Source organism: Sitophilus oryzae, unplaced genomic scaffold (genome assembly GCF_002938485.1).
Source record: "Sitophilus oryzae breed Bouriz unplaced genomic scaffold, Soryzae_2.0 scaffold_177_pilon_pilon, whole genome shotgun sequence".
Classification (NCBI taxonomy): Eukaryota; Metazoa; Arthropoda; class Insecta; order Coleoptera; family Curculionidae; genus Sitophilus; species Sitophilus oryzae.
Window position 1 is genome coordinate 6,920,577 of NW_022146479.1, and position 20,638 is coordinate 6,941,214.

General features: G+C 35.4%; 2 protein-coding genes across 2 annotated transcripts; both read right to left on the reverse strand.

The window, feature by feature from the left end:
* Positions 1-1,713: 1,713 nt before the first annotated feature.
* LOC115882565 (vitellogenin-like) lies at positions 1,714-8,168 on the reverse strand. The gene is made up of 5 exons (XM_030900738.1): positions 8,064-8,168; positions 5,167-7,369; positions 4,591-5,063; positions 2,820-4,532; positions 1,714-2,760 (listed from the first exon to the last, which is right to left on the reverse strand). Exons 1-5 carry the CDS (start codon positions 8,095-8,097, stop codon positions 1,787-1,789), a joined length of 5,397 nt encoding a protein of 1,798 aa, XP_030756598.1. The 5' UTR covers positions 8,098-8,168; the 3' UTR covers positions 1,714-1,786.
* Positions 8,169-14,772: 6,604 nt separating this feature from the next.
* On the reverse strand, positions 14,773-20,638 carry LOC115882294 (vitellogenin-like). Its single transcript, XM_030900262.1, has 5 exons — positions 20,608-20,638; positions 18,169-20,371; positions 17,643-18,115; positions 15,896-17,581; positions 14,773-15,836 (listed from the first exon to the last, which is right to left on the reverse strand). The coding sequence occupies exons 1-5, from the start codon at positions 20,636-20,638 to the stop codon at positions 14,866-14,868; spliced, it is 5,364 nt and encodes a 1,787-aa protein (XP_030756122.1). The 3' UTR covers positions 14,773-14,865.

Consider the following 20,638-nt stretch of genomic DNA (forward strand, 5'->3'; position numbering starts at 1 on the left):
GAAAATGTGTAAAAATAGCGAAAAATTGGAATTTTTTCGACTGACATTAGTCATGAAAATTAATGATTTTTGTCTTGTCACTGATTTTGTTAAAACTGTTGTTATTTACTAATTAAAAGGTGTAGCATAAGAAAATATAGGCCACTGTAGTCTTACGAGAGTGATGGATGTAAGAGACGTTTTAACTATCATCGAAAATAGCTCAAAAACAAGGGCCCAAGAAATAATTTTCTCACAAAACCAAGGTATTTAAAACAAAAAAAAATCCAATAGTATTTCGAAATCTTCTATTTGGAAATACAATTGGTCAAAAATTCTAGTTGTATTTCGGTTTATCTGCACTATGTAGAAGATCATACTTGATTTTGAGGGGAAAATGGATGGTTTATTAGATTAATCATAAAGAATTGACTTTAGCGTTTGTATAAATTTATATAGGCTCGCGGTAAACAAGCAGAGGCAACGCGAAATGCGATGAACTTACTAGAAGGAAAACATTTGTTGTTAAAAATAAATTTTCCTGAATTCGATGCGGAATTGTAAGAAAATTTTACGTATTCTCTGCGATCGATCATTTTCTCAATTTCGTATTGTGAATAAAAAAAGGAAAAACTTTAAAGAAAAATAAGTAATAGAAATTCGTTTGTTCAGTGTTTGATTTAAATGAACCATTTGCCTTTCTTAATATAACCGAAGGTTGCAATAAACATTTTTTATTTCTTTAGTATTTTACATTAGTCTGTATTTATAGGCCATTTCGATCATAGAAAAGCAAACTATTGAAGATTTGTGCCTGAAAATCTTTTTAAATTTGTGTATCTTTTTACTCAAATAATAATAGTAACCGTGGTGATTGAACAATAGTAACCATGATGATGGTCTACCGGGTGCGTCTCAAAAGTGGCTCACCCCTATAACTTTTTTATTTTTTTAGATAAAAAAACGAGATTTGGTATGTTAGTATATAACATAAATTAGTATTGATTGACGTATTCAATTGTTTTTAGTCACTTCCTGTTTCACCGGAAATTACTACAACTTTTGATTTTTAAATGGCACCCTCGGTAATTTTCTACTTTATTCGATAGAAAATGACATTCTGAATAAAATGACATATATGTCAACTTTTGACACTCTCGCTTAATAAAAAAATGTATTTTAAAATTCAACCTAGAGTGCCATGGCTATGTTAAAAACACTAATTCTTAATCAAGGAGCCTTGGAAAATTAGATTTGATAGTCTAATGTTTTTAGTGTCTTGTCCTGGCCAGTTAGAAAATGCTCAAATCGTATTTTTAATCATATCTTAATTTTTCCAAATGGAACGAGGGTGGCTCATTATTAGCATATTTGGAAAAAGCATTTTTTTATACTAAAATACCAACAAATACTAACATACTAAATCTCGTTTTTTTAACTGTAAAAATAAAAAAGTTATAGGGTGAGCCACTTTTGAGACGCACCGGGTATATCTGTATAGCAGGTTCATTTTAGCAAAATAAAACACTAATTTACCACAATACACCAAAACACTTTACATTAGCATCATCAGCAGATGAATGGTTAGCGAAACTCGCGTCCAGTGGAAAAGTAATATGTTTTGGTGTATTTTGATGAATTAATATTATATTTTGCTGTTGTAACACCAAAGGTTCCAACCCCCAACTGAAAGGTTCATTATTATAACTATTGGGTATATTAAACAACGTGGTATTATTATAAAAGTAATTTTTTGTTTTATTTTTTTTTACATTTTATACATGCTGAATAATAATTTATATATTAATTAACATTCACGAGCTAGACTTATCAAAACCTGTTTGGTTTCTTCTTTATGGCTGAAATCTGGGTTGGCTCCTTTGTCGATTTGGTTTTTCAGGTACGTGGCTGTTTTGGTCTTTTCGATGCAGTGTACAGCTACTGGCTTGGATAGAACCTTGCGGGGTGTTCCTTTGCATGTAGGAACTGGACGGATTGTAAAGCAAATGCGTTCGTTTTCTTCAACATAGCGATTTCGTAGTTGCACTTTGCCGGCTGAATGTTCACTGTTTAAGTTCGTATTTCTGCTTGGAATTACATCATCGTATAGAGGCATTACTTTAGCAATGCAGTTTTGGGTCTTTGCTTGACTTCTTTCGTTGCCAGCTGTCATTTGGTAACTTTCTACAAATTGGTTGTAGTCGGCTACAATGCAGTTAGCGGGTACCGTAAAGTCCTCGTATTTGTCGTTGCTGAATTTTCCACAAAGTCCTTTGTTGGAGTCACGGAGTTTGCTGCTGGTTGAGGTAAGCTTGACGCGTTTTCCATCGAAGATCACATAGAATGCATCTTGGATTTCTACTTTAACTTCTCCGTTTGGCAAGGCGTAGATTTGGACGAATCCTTTGTATAAATCAGCTGCTTCTGTGTCGTTAAACTTCATCTCTCTACTGTCGACGTAAACGGTGGCGAGTGGGCTTGAGCCAGATCGTTGGCTTTGTTGTTGAGCCTTCATGTTGATTTCTACAGTTTTGCCTTCCGATTTTGGATGGTTGAAAGTGACCAATACTTCTTTTTCTTCTGCGGAAGGTTGACGTACCAGGACGGCGTAATTTTCTTCTTGTCGTTTTAGTTGCTCTTCAACAGTTTCAGTCTTAAGGTCAGATTTGCGAGCCTCTTGTGGGACATACTGGAGAGCTACAGTCCATTCGGTTCCAAGAGAGAGTGGATACGTTCTGTTGTTGAAGGTTTGGCCAGATGTTTGGTCAATAACACAAGTAGCTGTAAATTAAATTGCAATGTAAATAAATGACAGTTAATTAAAATATGCTCAAACTTACGTCTAAATAGTGGCCATGCCTTAAGAACTCCCATATATCTAGACGGGGCATGGAAAACAGGGTGTGATAATAATAAAGTCCTAATCAGTTCACTATTAATAGGCATATCGTGCATAGTGGTACGCTCTTCACCGCTTTCAATACTAATGTTTAATCTTCTGAGGTCCTCAGGTTCCAATTTAATCTTAACTTCAATTTCGTTTTGTTTAGATCCAATCCTTTCTATTCTAGTAACTGGATAATAATACATTTTTAAAGTTTCGAATACGTCCTTTACTATGTCTTCATACTTGTTATTATTTATGTTAGAATTGCTATTTATGTTAGAATATTGCCATTGGGATTCAATGGTGTCTAAGAGGTTAGATTCAATGGTCATATTCTGGCATGCTGGAAGTTGGAAGTTGCCTTCTTGCATTTCTCTTTTGCACTGATTATACAAAGGTTTCTGAGTTAGCATTTCTTTACGTTCGTCGCTTCTTATGAAGGTGATTTTTCCAGATACTAAGGCGGCGTCATTTTTGTTTGCTCCATATAACATGCGTACTTCGTATTTTGCTTCGGGTGCACTTTTCAGGGAATACGTAAGGTCCAAACCGTTGGTATTTGGTACGTAACCTTTCACATCTAAAGAAAATTGGTGTTGCTGTTGCTTTTCGCCATTTTGCTTGTAATACATAATGGTTCTGGAGATAGGATCAGCGTTGCTCTTTCCAGAGGTTACTCCGAATAAATACTGTTGCTTCTTGAGTCCTTCGAATTCCAAAGACAATTGACTTGAGTGGAGTTGAGCGCTTCTTATTCCAGCTCCGACGTATTTAAGTAATTTTTCGTGGCGTTGTTGTGACTCACCTTGACTTTTTTCAGCCAGTTGATCATAACTAAAGAAGGCTTCTTGATTTTCGATGTCTGGTTGCATCTTATATTCATTGCGATGGCTATAACGTAGAATTACTTTGTTGGTGGTTGATTGGCTAGGTACAGAGGTAATTGATACGTCGGTATTTTGGAGCGAAGAACGATCCCATAGCAACTGCAATAAAGTATCTACTCTTCTAGATTTAAGTGCATAGACTAATTCACCAACATTAAGTGTCTGGACAGGATAGTGTCCCTTAGCACGGAAGGACATTCCAGTTTCTTTCTTTCCATAAACTGTATCGAAATATCTAAATTTGTTTACCTGAGGAGTAATAATTTGGGTATTTGGTCTTAGAATTATTGGGACGGCACTCATTAAATCGCTTCTTGATGTATAGGGTAGGCTACTATAATGCAACAAGCGGGCATCATTTTGGGGTCTTTTAACTTTGAATTCAACTGTAGTTTCAGCTTTCTTGGTATCAATTTCAGCCTTGACATTTACTGGGAAATGTGCTTGTATGTTTCTGTCAAATCCGGCAGTGTAGACTTGGTGGTCGAAAGGTGTAACAAATGATAAATGACTTTGGCCCTTTGCGCTGAAAGTTACAGAACCTTCAATTTGAGCATCAATTTTATCAGGTTTTGCTAATGTTTTGCCATCTGAAACCTGAGGAGTAGCTTTAGCTTGGATCTTTCCTTCGAATCTAAGTAAAATTGGCGTATCATAAGTATATAAGAATGGCAGCCCCATTTCAGTGGGAACTGATAAAGCAAGTTCTTGAACTTGTCTTAGTTTTGTGTAACTGATTTGCTTGCCTTTACTTAATATTTCTTCTTGTTCACGAACAACTGGAAGTAGAAAAAATATGTATATTAAGAAATATTTAAAATAAAATTTAAATTATACCTTCGGGTAAGCGTTCGATGGTTTGGTTATCGAAAGACCATAAATGAGACACGCCAGCTATATCAGAATAGATGTAATTTTCAAGTTGTTCTCTTTCTTCGGTTTGGTAGTTCATGTAGCGAGCGATGTTTGCACTTGACCATTTACTTTCTTCACTTTGGTGCTGAGATCTCTGGTTCTTGGCTTGTTTATAACTGTCAGTTTGTTGGTATAAAACATTAGTAAATTCCTTGATACTGGATGTCATTCCACCAATTGAAAAGTAGTCACGTGACATTTCGCTTTCTCGTCCGTGAGCGGATAGTTGTACAACCTTAGGCCAGTAGCTTTCTGAACCGCCAATCTCAAGGAAATCTTGATAAACTTCTGTGTGCATATCATTGATAATATAGTCACGGAAGTCAATAAAGCTTTTTTCATCTCCATAGAGTTTCTTTGTAAGGAGTGGCAAGGCAGATTGAGCGGCTTTGTGCCTGAAATTAAAATTTACGATTTGTCAGTGCATTATATAAATAAAAAATAAATTAATACAATAATAATATAAATAATTGTTAACAAAATATGTAAAATACTTACAAGTCGTGATATTTGTGTGAATCCATACGAGACGCTGATTCAATAGCTGACTTTATGGCAGCGTTTACTTGTTCTTGATATTCGGCATTAGTATTTTCGGCCATGCTTTGTAGCCTTTCAGAAAGAACCATGGGATTTTTGAAAACCATATATGCGGCAATAATTCTAATTTCAGGAAGCTCTCCGGCATTTTGGAAAATTCTGTATAGTACAGGTAGGGCATCAGATGGCTTAGTTTTGGACAGTCTTCTCAAAGAATTCACCATTAACATTCGTTGAAATTGAGAACATTGCTTTTGTCCTTCTAAGTAAGGTTCATACACATTCAAGATTTTTTTGTGTGCAATATGTCCTAAAGCAGTAATGTACAAGTGTACTCTTGGAGAGTCAGCTTGAGCAATGGCCTGTTCGAGTTGTTGACCATAGTATGGGATTACTATATCTTTTACAAATTGGCGTCCTTCTTTAGTGAAGAAACTTCCAAAGCTGTGTACTGGATATTGATTGTGGGACTCGTTTCGGTTGATGTAAACTCTGTATACGAGGTTAGCATATGACAGAACAGCTGTTTGGTTGAGGTAGAGTTGTTCTTTAACTTTGCTGCTCTTGGTCAGATCGTAGAACTTTTGCATATATTCGTCAGTGGGGGTGCGGACTGAACGGGCCATGGTAGAGACAACATCGGCAGCTTCTCTGTTGCTAATTTTTTTATTCTCAATCCATCTTTGGATGTTAAGAAAGGCAGGTCCTGTTCCAGCTTCGGCTACAGCGTCACGGTAAAGCTCCCAGGCTAAAAGCTCTTTGCCTTGTCCCGATTGGACATACAATTGTTCAGCTACATGTTTAATTTCTTCTTCGTCCATAACTCTAACCCACGAAGCCAGCATGATGTATTTGCTTAAGGTAGATTGTTTGAGGATTGTTTCTGGTTCCTGAATGTTTTCGCTTATTTCTTGAGCCATCCTTTGCACGTTTTGCCTAAGATCGAAATCTCGGTTTTGTTTAATCGATTTTCCGTGGTATCCCATCAAGTATGGAAGGAGTGGAGACTGTGGGGCGTGGCTCATTTCGGGCCTTTGTTGTTGTTGTACATTTTCTTCAGATGATCTACTGCCTTTGTTGTACTTTTCCATCTTTTGAGAAATAGAACGACGGAGTCTGTGCCATAATCTCTCATTACTTTCTTCACTGACATCTTCGTTAGAACTGGATGGTTTCATACTTTTTTCTCTTACATGGTTATTTTGAGACAACGGATCTTCGAAAGTATATACAAGATCTCCGATGTCGACAGGATTGGATAAATGTTCGAGTTGTTGATTTTGATTTTTGATTTCAACTAATGTGGCGTTGACAATACTAACAACTGACCCTCTCTCCTTGTTGTTCACGCTAGGTTTAATGACAATCTTGTTAACGGTATAACTACTTTGGATGGTATATCTGGAAGGCTTACCCGTTAAAATGGCACGGGACTCTGATTGTCTTGTTAAGAATTCTCCCAAACTGTTAGCGGTAGGTTCATTTTCAAACATATTTCCAAAACCGTAATGGTATGAAGGCCTTTCCTCAGAATTTGAATAATTCTTGTTCTTAATAACTTCAAATACCTCACTGTCTTCTCGTATGTCGGATTTAGGGGCCAACCATGGTCGAGATTGAAGAATATACAAAGGCAAGTTGTGGATTTTATATTCCGTTTCAGTCTCACCGGTAACAGTTTTTTCCATTGTTTTGAACACTCCACTCAAATTGTCCCCACTTGGTAGTCTGTTGCTTGGGTCGTAGATTGCGTTCTTTCCGTTGACATCCAACTGATACTGACTGGTAATACTTTTGATAATGTTAGCTTCCCAGTTGCTAACTTCCTTTTCCATAATAATGTTCTGGATAAGCCCATCTTCTACAACCATTTGGAATGGGTTTTGAGAGAGACTCAGCTTTTTGTAACTCATTTGTGATTCTGGGATCTCTGTCTCCAACCCATTAGGGAGGGGGCTATGAATTTGAGCATAATGGGCATCAGATAGCCTTCCTTGTAGTTTTCCATCGGGCTGCTTGGAGATGTGAAATTTGGCTTTCAGGAATATGCCAGAATACTGATCGGAAACATCGTGCAGGCTGCTTAGTGTTCGCCCATTAATTTGGTATACATATTCGGTATTTTCTTTGAAGGCGGGGGTTGAAGCAAGGGTATACCCAACTACAAAAGTTAAAAGTAAAAAGAATAATTATTAAACAGTGCCTTATATTTAGAATTAAAAATAGTATTAATGTTTAGAGTTCATAAGATTAATGTTGAGGGTTGGAACCTTTGGTGTTACACAGCAAAATAAAACACTAAATCACCACAATACACCAAAACACTTTTACTTTTACACTGGACGCGCGTTTCGCTAACCATGTTAGCATCATCGGCAGATGATTATAAACTCATTTAGTAAACTCAACCAGTTTATAATCATCTGCCGATGATGCTAATATGGTTAGCGAAACGCGCGTCCAGTGTAAAAGTAAAAGTGTTTTGGTGTATTGTGGTGATTTAGTGTTTTATTTTTTTGTAGAGTTCATAAAATGTAAAATACTGATATTATAGATATGATATAATAATATTTAACGGTTAGGGAAAAAATAAATAAGGGCTAAAAGTACAATGTGATCAGGAAGTTCATTACTCCAGCGTTCTTTGTATTATAACACATAAATTATTTCTAAGGGAAAGAATATAAGAATTTTTTTAACATCTTGAATAGTAAACTTCTTCATCGCACGGTATAATAATTCTAGGCGGCTCAGTTATAAATATTTTTTTTGAATGTATGGTTTACTAAATTATTTAATATTTTTACCACAAGTTATAAAAAGGTTTTAATAAAAAAAAATTAAATAAGACTTACCCAAAAATGTTAAGACGAGCGGTGACCACATCATTTGGTCGATTTCACACAAATCACCAAATGTGAAGAATCTCTGTGAGATTTTAGTATTTATATGTTGGTCAATAATTGCTGACCTGACTATTTCTTATGCACAGTAGAAATTCATGAATGGAAACTATTTTTGATAAATTATAACGGATTCAACTTTATCTCCCTAAATTTGCTGTGTGGTGCTTATTAACGTAAGCTCGTGCATTATTTTTTTTATATTAACACATTGAAGTCATTGATAATTAATTGATGAATGAAATTAATGCTAGAGATTGTTACATTTTAACATTTTTGATATTCTAATACGTTTTTTTTTCGGTAAAGCTAGTTTGTCATTTCAAGTATTATGATTTTTAGAACCTAAAAAGAAATGCCGTTTATATATTATAATATACAGGGTGTCAAAGAATAGTGTATCTAACCAGCTTTGTGATTCTACAGATAAAAATAAAACAAAATGTTCTTATAAACATATGTATATACTAAAATGTTTGCTGAGGTAGTTACAGCCCTTGATAATATTTACAGCCTTTGCTGCCCTCACTTGAACCTTGTATTTTTTTAGATCACATCTGGTATGTAAGTACTAGTATCTACATTGTTTAATTGTTTTATTACACTCCAATTCAAATCCTACTAGTTACTATCAAATTATTTTCTTATATTTAGCTAGTTAGTCCAGGGCAATTAAGGTGCCTCGTGGAACCAAATCCCCGAAATCTGAATTTTTGTAGATCCCTCTGACCGTGCAAACCACCCCTTAAAGTACAATTTTTTAGTTTTTGCTAAATATTTTCATTTCGGTTAACTTTATTGAAAAATAGCAATTAATTATTGCTTATAAAATTACGTACAAAAAGGTGTGTGTAAGTTTATGATTTAAATAAGCCAGTGGCGTGTAATGAGGGATTTAAAAATCTCTAAATTTATTAAATTGTTGAAATTCATGGTTTATATAGTAAATACTGTTCTGAAATTAATTTTTAAAGCAATAAAACATTAAGCTTTTTAATAAAAAAAAGCTTTTTCCAGTGGCGTGCAACAAGTATTTAAATTTAATTTCAAAAAGATTATATGAATTTAATTTCAAAAAGACGGGTGAGATCCAAGTTTTAAGAATAGGGTACTAATATACAGTAATTTTAAATGATTTGACATATTTTAACGCAACAAAAATATTAAATTCTTTAAAACGTATTGGGCAATCGGCATACATATATTATTAATATTATTTATTATTTACTAATTCGTGATTTAAAAATTTACAAATAAAGTTTCTACAAGGCACTTAAGTAAATAATTAAAAAACTTCTCTTCATTGGGAACAATTCTACAGGGTGACAATTTGAAAACCACCAGTATTTAATATTGCCTCTACCGATAATAGTATGAAAATTTGGCGAATCACGTCAATTTACATATCAAGGGGGTCAATTTTTAAGGCATTTGTTGTCGTGTTACTTTCAACCCTTTGACCAAACCATTTTTGTGTTCCTTATAAAATTCTCAAAAAAATAATGCAGTTTATGTAGAATTCTGTAAGAAACACAAAAATGGTAAAAGAAATAGGGGTTGTTATTTAAAATTTTAGAAAGATTTGCACCATGAAACTATGATCCCGTCCCCGACACAAACGGTACATTGTGAGACAAGAAATTGTAGAGCGAAACAAGCCCTATAACATAGGATAGAACATTTTAATGAACAGTGCTTTCCATAAAATCAATAAAATGAAAAATATACGAAATAATATACATGCACTGATGTCTGTCGAAAATCGACAACTATGAAACTATGATCCCTTCCCCGACACGAACGGTACATTGTGAGACAGGAAATTGTAGAGAGAAACAAGCCCTATAACATAGGATAAAACATTTTAATGAACAGTGCTTTCCATAAAATCAATAAAATGAAAAATATACGAAATATTATACATGCACTGATTTCTCTCGAAAATCGACAACTATGGAACTATGATCCCTTCCCCGACACAAACGGTATATTGTGAGACAGAAAATTGTTGAGAGAAACAAGCCCTATAACATAGGATAGAACATTTTAATGAACAGTGCTTTCCATAAAATCAATAAAATGAAAAATATACGAAATAATATACATGCACTGATGTCTGTCGAAAATCGACAACTATGAAACTATGATCCCTTCCCGACACGAACGGTACATTTGTGAGACAGGAAATTGTAGAGAGAAACAAGCCCTATAACATAGGATAAAACATTTTAATGAACAGTGCTTTCCATAAAATTAATAAAATGAAAAATATACGAAATAATATACATGCACTGATTTCTCTCGAAAATCGACAACTATGGAACTATGATCCCTTCCCCGACACAAACGGTATATTGTGAGACAGAAAATTGTTGAGAGAAACAAGCCCTATAACATAGGATAGAACATTTTAATGAACAGTGCTTTCCATAAAATCAATAAAATGAAAAATATACGAAATAATATACATGCACTGATGTCTGTCGAAAATCGACAACTATGAAACTATGATCCCTTCCCCGACACGAACGGTACATTGTGAGAGAGGGAAATTGTAGAGAGAAACAAGCCCTATAACATAGGATAAAACATTTTAATGAACAGTGCTTTCCATAAAATCAATAAAATGAAAAATATACGAAATATTATACATGCACTGATTTCTCTCGAAAATCGACAACTATGGAACTATGATCCCTTCCCCGACACAAACGGTATATTGTGAGACAGAAAATTGTTGAGGAGAAACAAGCCCTATAACATAGGATAGAACATTTTAATGAACAGTGCTTTCCATAAAATCAATAAAATGAAAAATATACGAAATAATATACATGCACTGATGTCTGTCGAAAATCGACAACTATGAAACTATGATCCCTTCCCCGACACGAACGGTACATTGTGAGACAGGAAATTGTAGAGAGAAACAAGCCCTATAACATAGGATAAAACATTTTAATGAACAGTGCTTTCCATAAAATCAATAAAATGAAAAATATACGAAATAATATACATGCACTGATTTCTCTCGAAAATCGACAACTATGGAACTATGATCCCTTCCCCGACACAAACGGTATATTGTGAGACAGAAAATTGTTGAGAGAAACAAGCCCTATAACATAGGATAGAACATTTTAATGAACAGTGCTTTCCATAAAATCAATAAAATGAAAAATATACGAAATAATATACATGCACTGATGTCTGTCGAAAATCGACAACTATGAAACTATGATCCCTTCCCCGACACGAACGGTACATTGTGAGACAGGAAATTGTAGAGAGAAACAAGCCCTATAACATAGGATACAACATTTTAATGAACAGTGCTTTCCATAAAATGAAAAATAAATAGATGAGATCAGTGTCTTGCCGACAGATTGCCCTAGACTTGTTTATTCGGTGCGGCCAACGCAAAAAAGACGCTAAGCAAACTTTATCCTATGATGTATGTTTAAGTATTTGTTTATTAACAAGAAAGCGTATCGATTTTTTGTTACAAAGTACTGATTGACACTTCGATTTTGCGCCTCCAAAATGTTGCACCTACGTGCGTGCACGCACTGCACGCTCGCCAGGAACGGCCCTGGTTATTATAGTTCTAAAGTTTGAAATACGCATATAGAAAAAAATATCTAATAATTTCTTGTAATGTTAATAGGCAAAAATGATTTATTTCTAATCTGTGTTACAAAATACCAATTTGGATAATTTGTATTAATTTGTACAGATAAGCAGTCTTGCATTATTTTAAAAATGGATATCTAATTGATGCCTTTTAATTAAATTGTACTAATTTAATTTCAAAGCTTAGTAACAAACTATTTTAACGTTTTTCAAAAATAAATAGAATACAGGGATGAAATAGTTTTAAATATGAGTTAACAATTAGCTAGACAATTTATATTAATATACAGGTTGAGTCTTAAATAAATGCTAATATTTTAAGGGGTAGTATATTTTGACATCAGAAACACGTCTATGAGGTTTTTTCGCGAAAATATTTTTTTTGAAAAAGAAAGAAGAAAATTTGGAATTTTGAAAAATTTATTAAAAATAATAATTATTTAATTAAACTTATTTATAATATATTTATAATATATTTATAATATAGAGATGTCCGGTGGCGTAGAGAGGTACAGCTCTCGTCAACCATAATCTAAAGGTTGTGAGTTCGAATCCTACAGCCGGCAGTTCATCAGCCGACTATTTTTAATAAAATAAAAATAGTTTGGGTTGCAACCCCAAGGTCGACTCAGCCTTAAATGAGTACTTGGGATTCACAATCCTGAGGTAATAATAGGCGCTTGAAGTGTAGTGCTAGCCACACTACTTTCCTTGTATACCGAATTGCTCTAGCATGGCCAGCTGTACCTTGCTACTCCCATGGCGTTAAACGCTATATACGGGAGCTAGTATTATATTATATATTTATAATATGGCAACATAGGCAGTAGATTAAATTTACAAGAAAGAAAATCCAGAAAAGATCCAGTGGTTCTCAAAATTTAAGCGAAAAAATGTTTTTTTTGGCGAACATTTCAAAAAATATCTCGGTATAAAACATCTCAAACAATATAAAATTATTAGTCGTAACTTTTTGGAGGTTTTAGTTGTCTTTAATTCGGTGTCTTTTGTCTTATTCAGTGTTCTTCTAAAATATAGCAGCCGTTGATATCTCATTTGTTGTTCTTTTTTAGCAACTGTGCCTTGATGATCCTTGAAGTGGTTCCTGATGAGGTACAATGACTGATGCCGTTCTAGAACGATGATTTTGAAAACACCATCTAGGATTAAGGCCCAGAACCAGATTGAACCAGGTATGTTATACGACGCACCGTGTCATTTTCTTTTACTTCCAACTAACGTTTTTTCTCTATTGTTTCAGGTTAGTGCTAGCCTTATAGTCCGCATTCACTAATGACAGTGAAAATATGGGGCCCTCTTGGAAACGCGTAATTTAACTCGGAATTTCTCTAAAAAACTGAACAGTTTTTTGCTGCCATTCGTTAATTATTACAGTCGTTTTTCTTTATTATTGTTATTTATCCCTAGGTGTGAGACCAACTTTAAGGGGGCTAATGTCCCCCTTATGAGTGATTGCTCACCAAGCAAGGAAGAAAGTGTAATCGGACTCTAAGACGACTAACGTTCCCCTTATGAGTCTCTTTACTGAACAGAAAAGCAATATGAGCTAACGAGATGTCATCTAACAAGATGTCAAACTAACGAAATGTCATCTAACAAGATGTCAAGCTAACGAGATGTCATCTCGTTAAGATCGTTTCGAATTTTATCGTTATTAAGGCAAGATTTACCGGGATGACATCTATCGGAGATAGTATTGCGCCTGCGCAATTAGAATGGTTTTAGAATAGATGTAATATTTTAGGATAGGTTCGAATTTTATCGTTATTAAGGCAAGATTTGCCGGGATGACATCTGTCGAAGATAGTATTGCGACTGAGCGGCGATTATTAGAAAGTTTTTTAGAGGAGATATCATTTGTTGTCCCCCTTATGAACCCTTATGAAGCAGTGAGAGGCTAAATCGACAGATATCGTTTTTAAAACATCTAAATATTTTTTATAATTTTAATGAAAAACAATTAATTTTCTAATCGATTTATTTCGTCAAATTCGCACTGTCTATCAGTTTTACCAAACGTAAACATTTTTGTTTAAAAATTATTCAGTTAATTTATTTTTTTTTATAATACAACTCTCATAAAATAAATATGTATTTAACAAAAACAAAAAACAAAAATACCATTTTATTTAAATTTAAATAGTTTCACTAGTAAACAATTTTAAGAATCTAACATGTATCAATTTGGACCAATTTTGTATTTTTTGAATCATTAACTTACTCTTCATAAATCTAAAATTATATTTAAAATTTTATGTGATGTTTATTTACCCCACTCAACGAATCCACGAAAAAGATATATCTTCTAGAAGAGGTCAGAAGAACAACTTCAATTTAAAAAATATACATGGTATGACTGAGGTAAAGAAGTATCTTTTCTTGTCTAACCCTCTTGATACAAATAAATTATTTTAACAAATTTTCTTCTTGAAGGACAAGGACCTTCTAGACATGCTGTATTACAGGGCAGAATTTAGAAGGAATTAGTAGCAGTTGCTATTTGCAAAGAATAAACGTATAGGTAAATTCAAAAAATCTTTAAAGATAAACCAGAATATTGTCAACATAGTCATTTAAAATATTCCGGTTGAAGTATATATATTATGAATACTATTATTCTTTATACTTTAGTAGAGTACCATCACAATATCTTCATCTCTATTCTATTAGGTTGAAAAAATGAAAAGTTATATTAGAACTTCTTTGAACTGTTGAACAAATCTTTTTTTGATCTAAAATATAAAAATATATTTCTTAAATACATATATTGGTTTTAAAAAGAAAATACATATATTATATTACAATCTTGATTTAAAATTTTCTAATTCAGAATTTTCATTTGACGTTCTTTTGAATATTGAGACATTTCAGTATTAATTAATGAAGGACATATTGATATGGCCCTGTATGACTGATTAATAGAATATCAATTTAAAAAGTTATTTGAATCTATTTTTTTAAGAGGTATAAGGAGATCAGTTTGAATATGGTAATTTAAACTAGGAAATAGTTGTATGAAAAATATGTATATTTATTTTTTTTACATTTTTTGGGATGTTCGTTTATTAAATACTAAAGCCGTGGTCGTTATAAAAATATCTTAACATTCTTGAGCAAGGTTCATCAGAATTTGCTTGGTTTCAGACTTTTGACTGAAGTCGGGGTTGGCACCTTTCTCGATTTGTTTCTTCAAATATAGAGCAGTTTTGCTCTTGTCGACACAGTGGACAGCTACTGGTTTAGAAAGGGTCTTGCGGGGACTTCCTCTGCAGGTAGGTACAGGGCGGATTGTGAAGCATATGCTGCCATTTTCTTCAACGAAGCGATTTCTCAGTTGAATTTTGCTGGATGATTCGCTTGTCAAATGTCTGCTCCTGTCAGAAACAACATCAGCATACAAGGGCATTACTTTACGAACACAGTCTTGGCTTTCTTCTTTTGGTCTCCTGTTTTCAGAGCCCATTTCGTAGTTCTTAACAAATTTGGCGTAGTCAGATACGATACAGTTGGCTGGTACAGTGAAATCTTCGTACTTGTCATGGCTGAATTTTCCACAAAGTCCTTTGTTGGAGTCACGGAGTGTGCTGCTGGTAGAGGTAAGCTTGACGCGTTTACCATCGAAGATCACATAGAATGCATTTTGCATATCTACTTTAACTTCTCCATTTGGTAAGGCATAGATTTGGACCAAACCGTTGTGTAAATCAGCTGATTGTTTGTCGTTAAACTTCATTTCTTTGCTGTCGACGTAAACGGCAGCGAGTGGGCTTGAGCCAGAACGTTGGCTTTGTTGTTGAGCCTTCATGTTGATTTCTACAGTTTTGCCGTCAGATTTTGGATGGTTAAAGGTGATCATTATTTCTTTTTCTTGGGCAGACGATTGGCGCACTAGAACGGCGTAGTTTTCTTGTTGACGTTTTAGTTGTTCTTCAACAGTTTCAGTCTTAAGGTCAGATCTGCGAGCTTCTTGTGGAACATACTGGAGAGCTACAGTCCATTCGGTTCCAAGAGAGAGTGGATAAGTTCTGTTGTTGAAGGTTTGGGCAGATGTTTGGTCAATAACACAAGTGGCTGTAAATTAAATTCCAATATAAATAAATGACAGTTAATTTAGATATGCTTAAACTTACGCCTGAATAGTGGCCATCCTTTAAGGACTCCAATAAGTCTGGATGGGGCATGGAAAACAGGGTGAGGTACAAACAAAGCTCTTGCGATTTCATTGTTAAGGGGCATATCGTACATTATCGTCCTCTCATCACCGCTGACAATGGTCATATTCAGTCTTCTCAATTCTTCGGGTTCGAATTTTACCCTAAATTCAACTTTGTCTTGTTGGGAGCTGATACTTTCAATTTCAGTTTCAGGATAGTAGTAAACTCTTAATCCTTGGAATACGCCCTTTATGATATCTTGGTACCTTCTCTTAATGTTGGAGTATTTCCATTCAGATTCAATAACATCTAGGAAGTTAGATTCGATGGTCATGTTCTGGCAGGCTGGAAGTTGGAAGTTGCCTTCTTGCATTTCTTTTTTGCACTCATTATACATAGGTTTTTGAGTTAGCCTTTCTTTTCGTTCATCGCTTCTTCTGAAGTTAACTTTTCCGGATACCAAAGCAGCTTCGTTTTGGTTAGCTCCGCATAACATGCGTACTTCGTATTTTGCTTCAGGTGCGTTTTTCAGGGAGTAAGTAAGGTCCAGACCGTTGGTGTTTGGCACGTAACCTTTTACATCTAAAGAGCATAGGTGTTGCTGTTCACCATTTTGTTTGTAGTACATAATTGCTCTGGAACTAGGGTCAGCGTTACTCTTTCCAAAGGTAACACCGAAGGAGTGTTGGTATTTTTTGTCTCCTTGGAATTCCAATGAAAATGCGCAAGAGTGAAGTTGAGCGCTCCTGATTCCAGCTCCGACGTATTTAAGTAATTTTTCGTGGTATTGTTGTTGCGCGCCTTGAGTCTTTTCAGCTAACTGGTCATAGTTGAGGAATTCTTCCTGGTTTTGGGTCTCAGGTTGCATTTTGTACTGATCGCGATGACTGAAACGGAAAGTTACCTTTTTCGTAGCAGACTGGCTGGGTACATAGGCTATAGATGCCTCAGTTTGTTGCAGGGAAGCACGATCCCACAACCATTGCAACAGAGTATCAACATCTCTGGATTTCAACATATGAGCTACTTCACCAAGATTGATTGATTGGATAGGATGATGTCCCCAAGCTCTGAATGAGATGCCTGTTTCTTTTTTACCAAAAACTGTGTCGAAGTATCTGAATTTGTTTGCTTGAGGAGTAATGATTTGGGTATTTGGTCTTAAGGCGACGGGAACAGTGCTCATGAGATCGCTTCTGGACGTGTAAGGCCAACTGCTGTAGTGGAAGAGACGAGCATTGTTATGGGGTTCTTTCACTTCAAATTCAACTTTAGATTCAGTGTTCTTAACATCAATTTCAGCCTTGGCATATACTGGTAAATGTGCTTGAACATTCCTGTCAAATCCAGCAGTGTAGATTTGATGGTCGAAAGGTGTTACGAATGATAAATGACTCTGACCTTTAACGCTGAAAGTTACTGATCCCTCGATTTGAGCAGTTATTTGGTCAGGCTTGATTAGCCTCTTGCCATCGGAAATTTGAGGAGTAGCTTTAGCTTGGATCTTTCCTTCGAATCTAACAAGAACAGGCATGTCTGAAGTATACAAAAATGGCAGACCCATTTCAGTGGGAACAGACAGAGCGAGTTCTTCAACTTGTTGTAGTTTTGTGTAACTGAATTGCTTGCCTTTGTTTAGGATTTCTTCTTGTTGACGAATAACTGAAATGGGAAAAAAAAGAAGATTATACTAAAAATATTTAAAACTAATATCAACTTATACCTTCGGGTAAGCGTTCAATGGTTTGGTTGTCAAAGGACCACAATTGGGAGATTCCGGCCATTTCAGAAAAGATGTAGCTTTCAAGTTGTTCTCTTTCTTCTGTTTGGTAGTTCATGTAGTGGGCGATGTTGGCACTGGACCATTTACTTTCTCCGCTTTGTTGCTGAGATCTCTGTTTTTTAGCTTGTTTGTAACTGTCAGTTTGTTGGTATACAACATGCATCAATTCCTTGATGCTGGATGTCATACCACCAATTGAAAAGTAGTCTCGTGGCATTTCGTTTACTCGTCCGCGGGCGGAGAGTTTCAAAACCTTAGGCCAGTAGCTGTCAGGACTGCCAATTTGAAGGAATTCTTGTTCGAGTTCAGTATGCATTTCACTCATAATGCTGTCGCTGTAGTCAATGGATGCTTTGTCTCCTCCGTAGAGTTTTTTGGTAAGAAGTGGCAAGGCAGATTGGGCGGCTTTGTGTCTGAAATAAAATTTTGTAAAGTACGATTGTTAAATTATAAAACAATTACTTACAGGGCATGGTTTTTGCTTGAGCGAAGTCGAGAAGCTGTTTCGATAGCTGATTTTACAGCAGCGTTTAATTGTTCTTGATATTCAACGTTGGTATTTTCTGCCATGCTTTGTAATCTTTCGGATAGAACTTCAGGATTTTTGAATAGTATGTAAGCTGCGTTAATTCTAACTTCGGGTAGTTCTCCAGCGTTTTGGTAAATTTGGTATAGTACAGGGAGAGCTTGAGATGGTTTAGTTTTGGCGAGTCTTCTCAAAGAAACGACCATTAACATGCGTTGGAACTGAGAGCATTGTTTTTGTCCCTCCAAATAAGGTTCAAACAAGCTTAAAATATTTTTATGTCCAATATAGCCTAAAGCAGTAATGTACAAGTGTACTCTAGGAGCATCAGCTTCAGCAATGGCCTGTTCGAGTTGTTGACCGTAGTATGGGATTACTACATCTTTTACAAATTGGCGGCCTGTTTTAGTGTTGAAATTTCCAAAGCTGTGTACTGGATACTGATTGTGGGACTCGTTTCTGTTGATGTAAACTCTGTATACGAGGTTGGCATATGAGAGAACAGCTGTTTGGTTGAGGTAGAGTTGTTCTTTAACTTTGCTGCTTTTGGTCAGTTCGTAGAACTTCTGCATATATTCGTCAGTGGGGGTGCGCACTGAACGGGCTATGGTAGAGACAACATCGGAAGCTTCTCTGTTGCTAATTTTTTTGTTCTCAATCCAGTTTTGGATGTTAAGGAAGGCAGGTCCTGTTCCAGCTTCAGCTACAGCGTCACGGTAAACTTCCCAGGCTAAACGTTCTTTACCTTGTCCGGATTGGGTATACAATTGTTCGGCTACATAGTTGATTTCTTCTTCGTTCATTAATCTAATAAAGGAAGCAAGCATTGTGAATTTGCTCAAGGTGGACTGTGTGAGGATTTTTTCTGGTTCTTGTAAGTCTTCACTAATTTCTTGGGCCATAGTTTGTACGTTTTGTTTGAGATCAAAGTCACGGTTTTGTCTGATAGATCTTCCATGGTATCCCATCAAGTATGGAAGGAGAGGAGATTCTGGAGCATGGTTCATTTGAGGTCTTGGTTGACGTTGTTCATATTCTTCAGAAGAACTACTTTCCCTGTTGTATTTTTCAATGCTTTGGGAAATTGAGCGGGGATGTCTGCGCCATAAACCCTCATTGCTTTCCTCACTTACAGCTTCGTTAGAGCTGTAATGTTGCATGTTCTTTTGACGTACTTGATCATTTTGAGAAAAAGGATTTCCATAAGTGTATACAAGATCTCCGATGTCAACAGGATTGGATAGATCTTCAGGCTGTTGGTTCTGGTTTTTGATTTCGGCCAAAGTGACGTTGACAACACTGATAACAGATCCCCTTTCTTTGTTGTTTAAACTTGGTGTAATGACGATCTTGTTAATGGTGTAACTGTTTTGAATGGTATATCTAGAGGGTTTACCAGTCAAAATAACACGAGATTGGGACTGTCTTGTTAAAAATTCCCCTAAACTGTTGTCGGTAGGTTTGCCATCAGTTATATCTCCAAAACCATAGTGATAGGAAGGCTTCTCTTCGGAATTGGTATAGTTCTTACTCTTGATGACTTCGAATACTTCGCTTTCTCCTTGGAGATCAGCTTTTGGAGCCAACCACGGCTGAGACTGAAGGATGTACATAGGCAAGTTGTGGATTTTGTATGTGGTTTCGGTTTCACCTGTGACGGTTTTTTCCATGGTTTTGAATACTCCGTTCATATCCTCCCCACTTGGTAAGTTGTTAATTGGGTTGGGAATTACGTTCTTTCCTTGGACATCCAGTTGGTATTGACTAGCAATACTTTTGATGACATTGGCTTCCCAGTTACTGACCTCTTTTTCCATAATAATATTTTGGATAAGACCATCTTCAACAACCATTTGGAAAGGTTTTTCAGAGAGGCTTAGTTGCTTGTAGCTCATTTGGGATTCAGGGACTTCTGTATCCCAGCCGTTGGGCAAGTGGCTGTGAATTTGGGCATACTGGGAACCGGATATCCTTCCTTGTACTTTTCCATCGGAGCGTTTGGAGATGTGGAGTTTGGCTTTCAAGAAAATGCCAGAATACTGATCGGAAACTTCGTTTAAGTTGCTTAGGGTTCGTCCACTAATTTGGTATACATATTCGGTATTTTCTTTGAAGGCCGGTGTTGAGGCAAGGGCGTACCCAACTAGAATGGACGAAATATATTTTGTAATAATATTTATTGACTTTATTTCCTTAATTAAATTTCACCAGAGAGTAACAAAGATTATATAAAATATAAATTTAATATACATATAGGTATAAGGATAATTTATAAGAGTGAAAATAGAGTTGGAAAATAAAGTTCAGAATATTATAATGAAAGAAAATAAAAAATAAAATAAAAATAATAACAGTTTAACCAAAAAAATAAAAACTTACCCAAGAAGAATAATGCGAGCGGTGACCACAT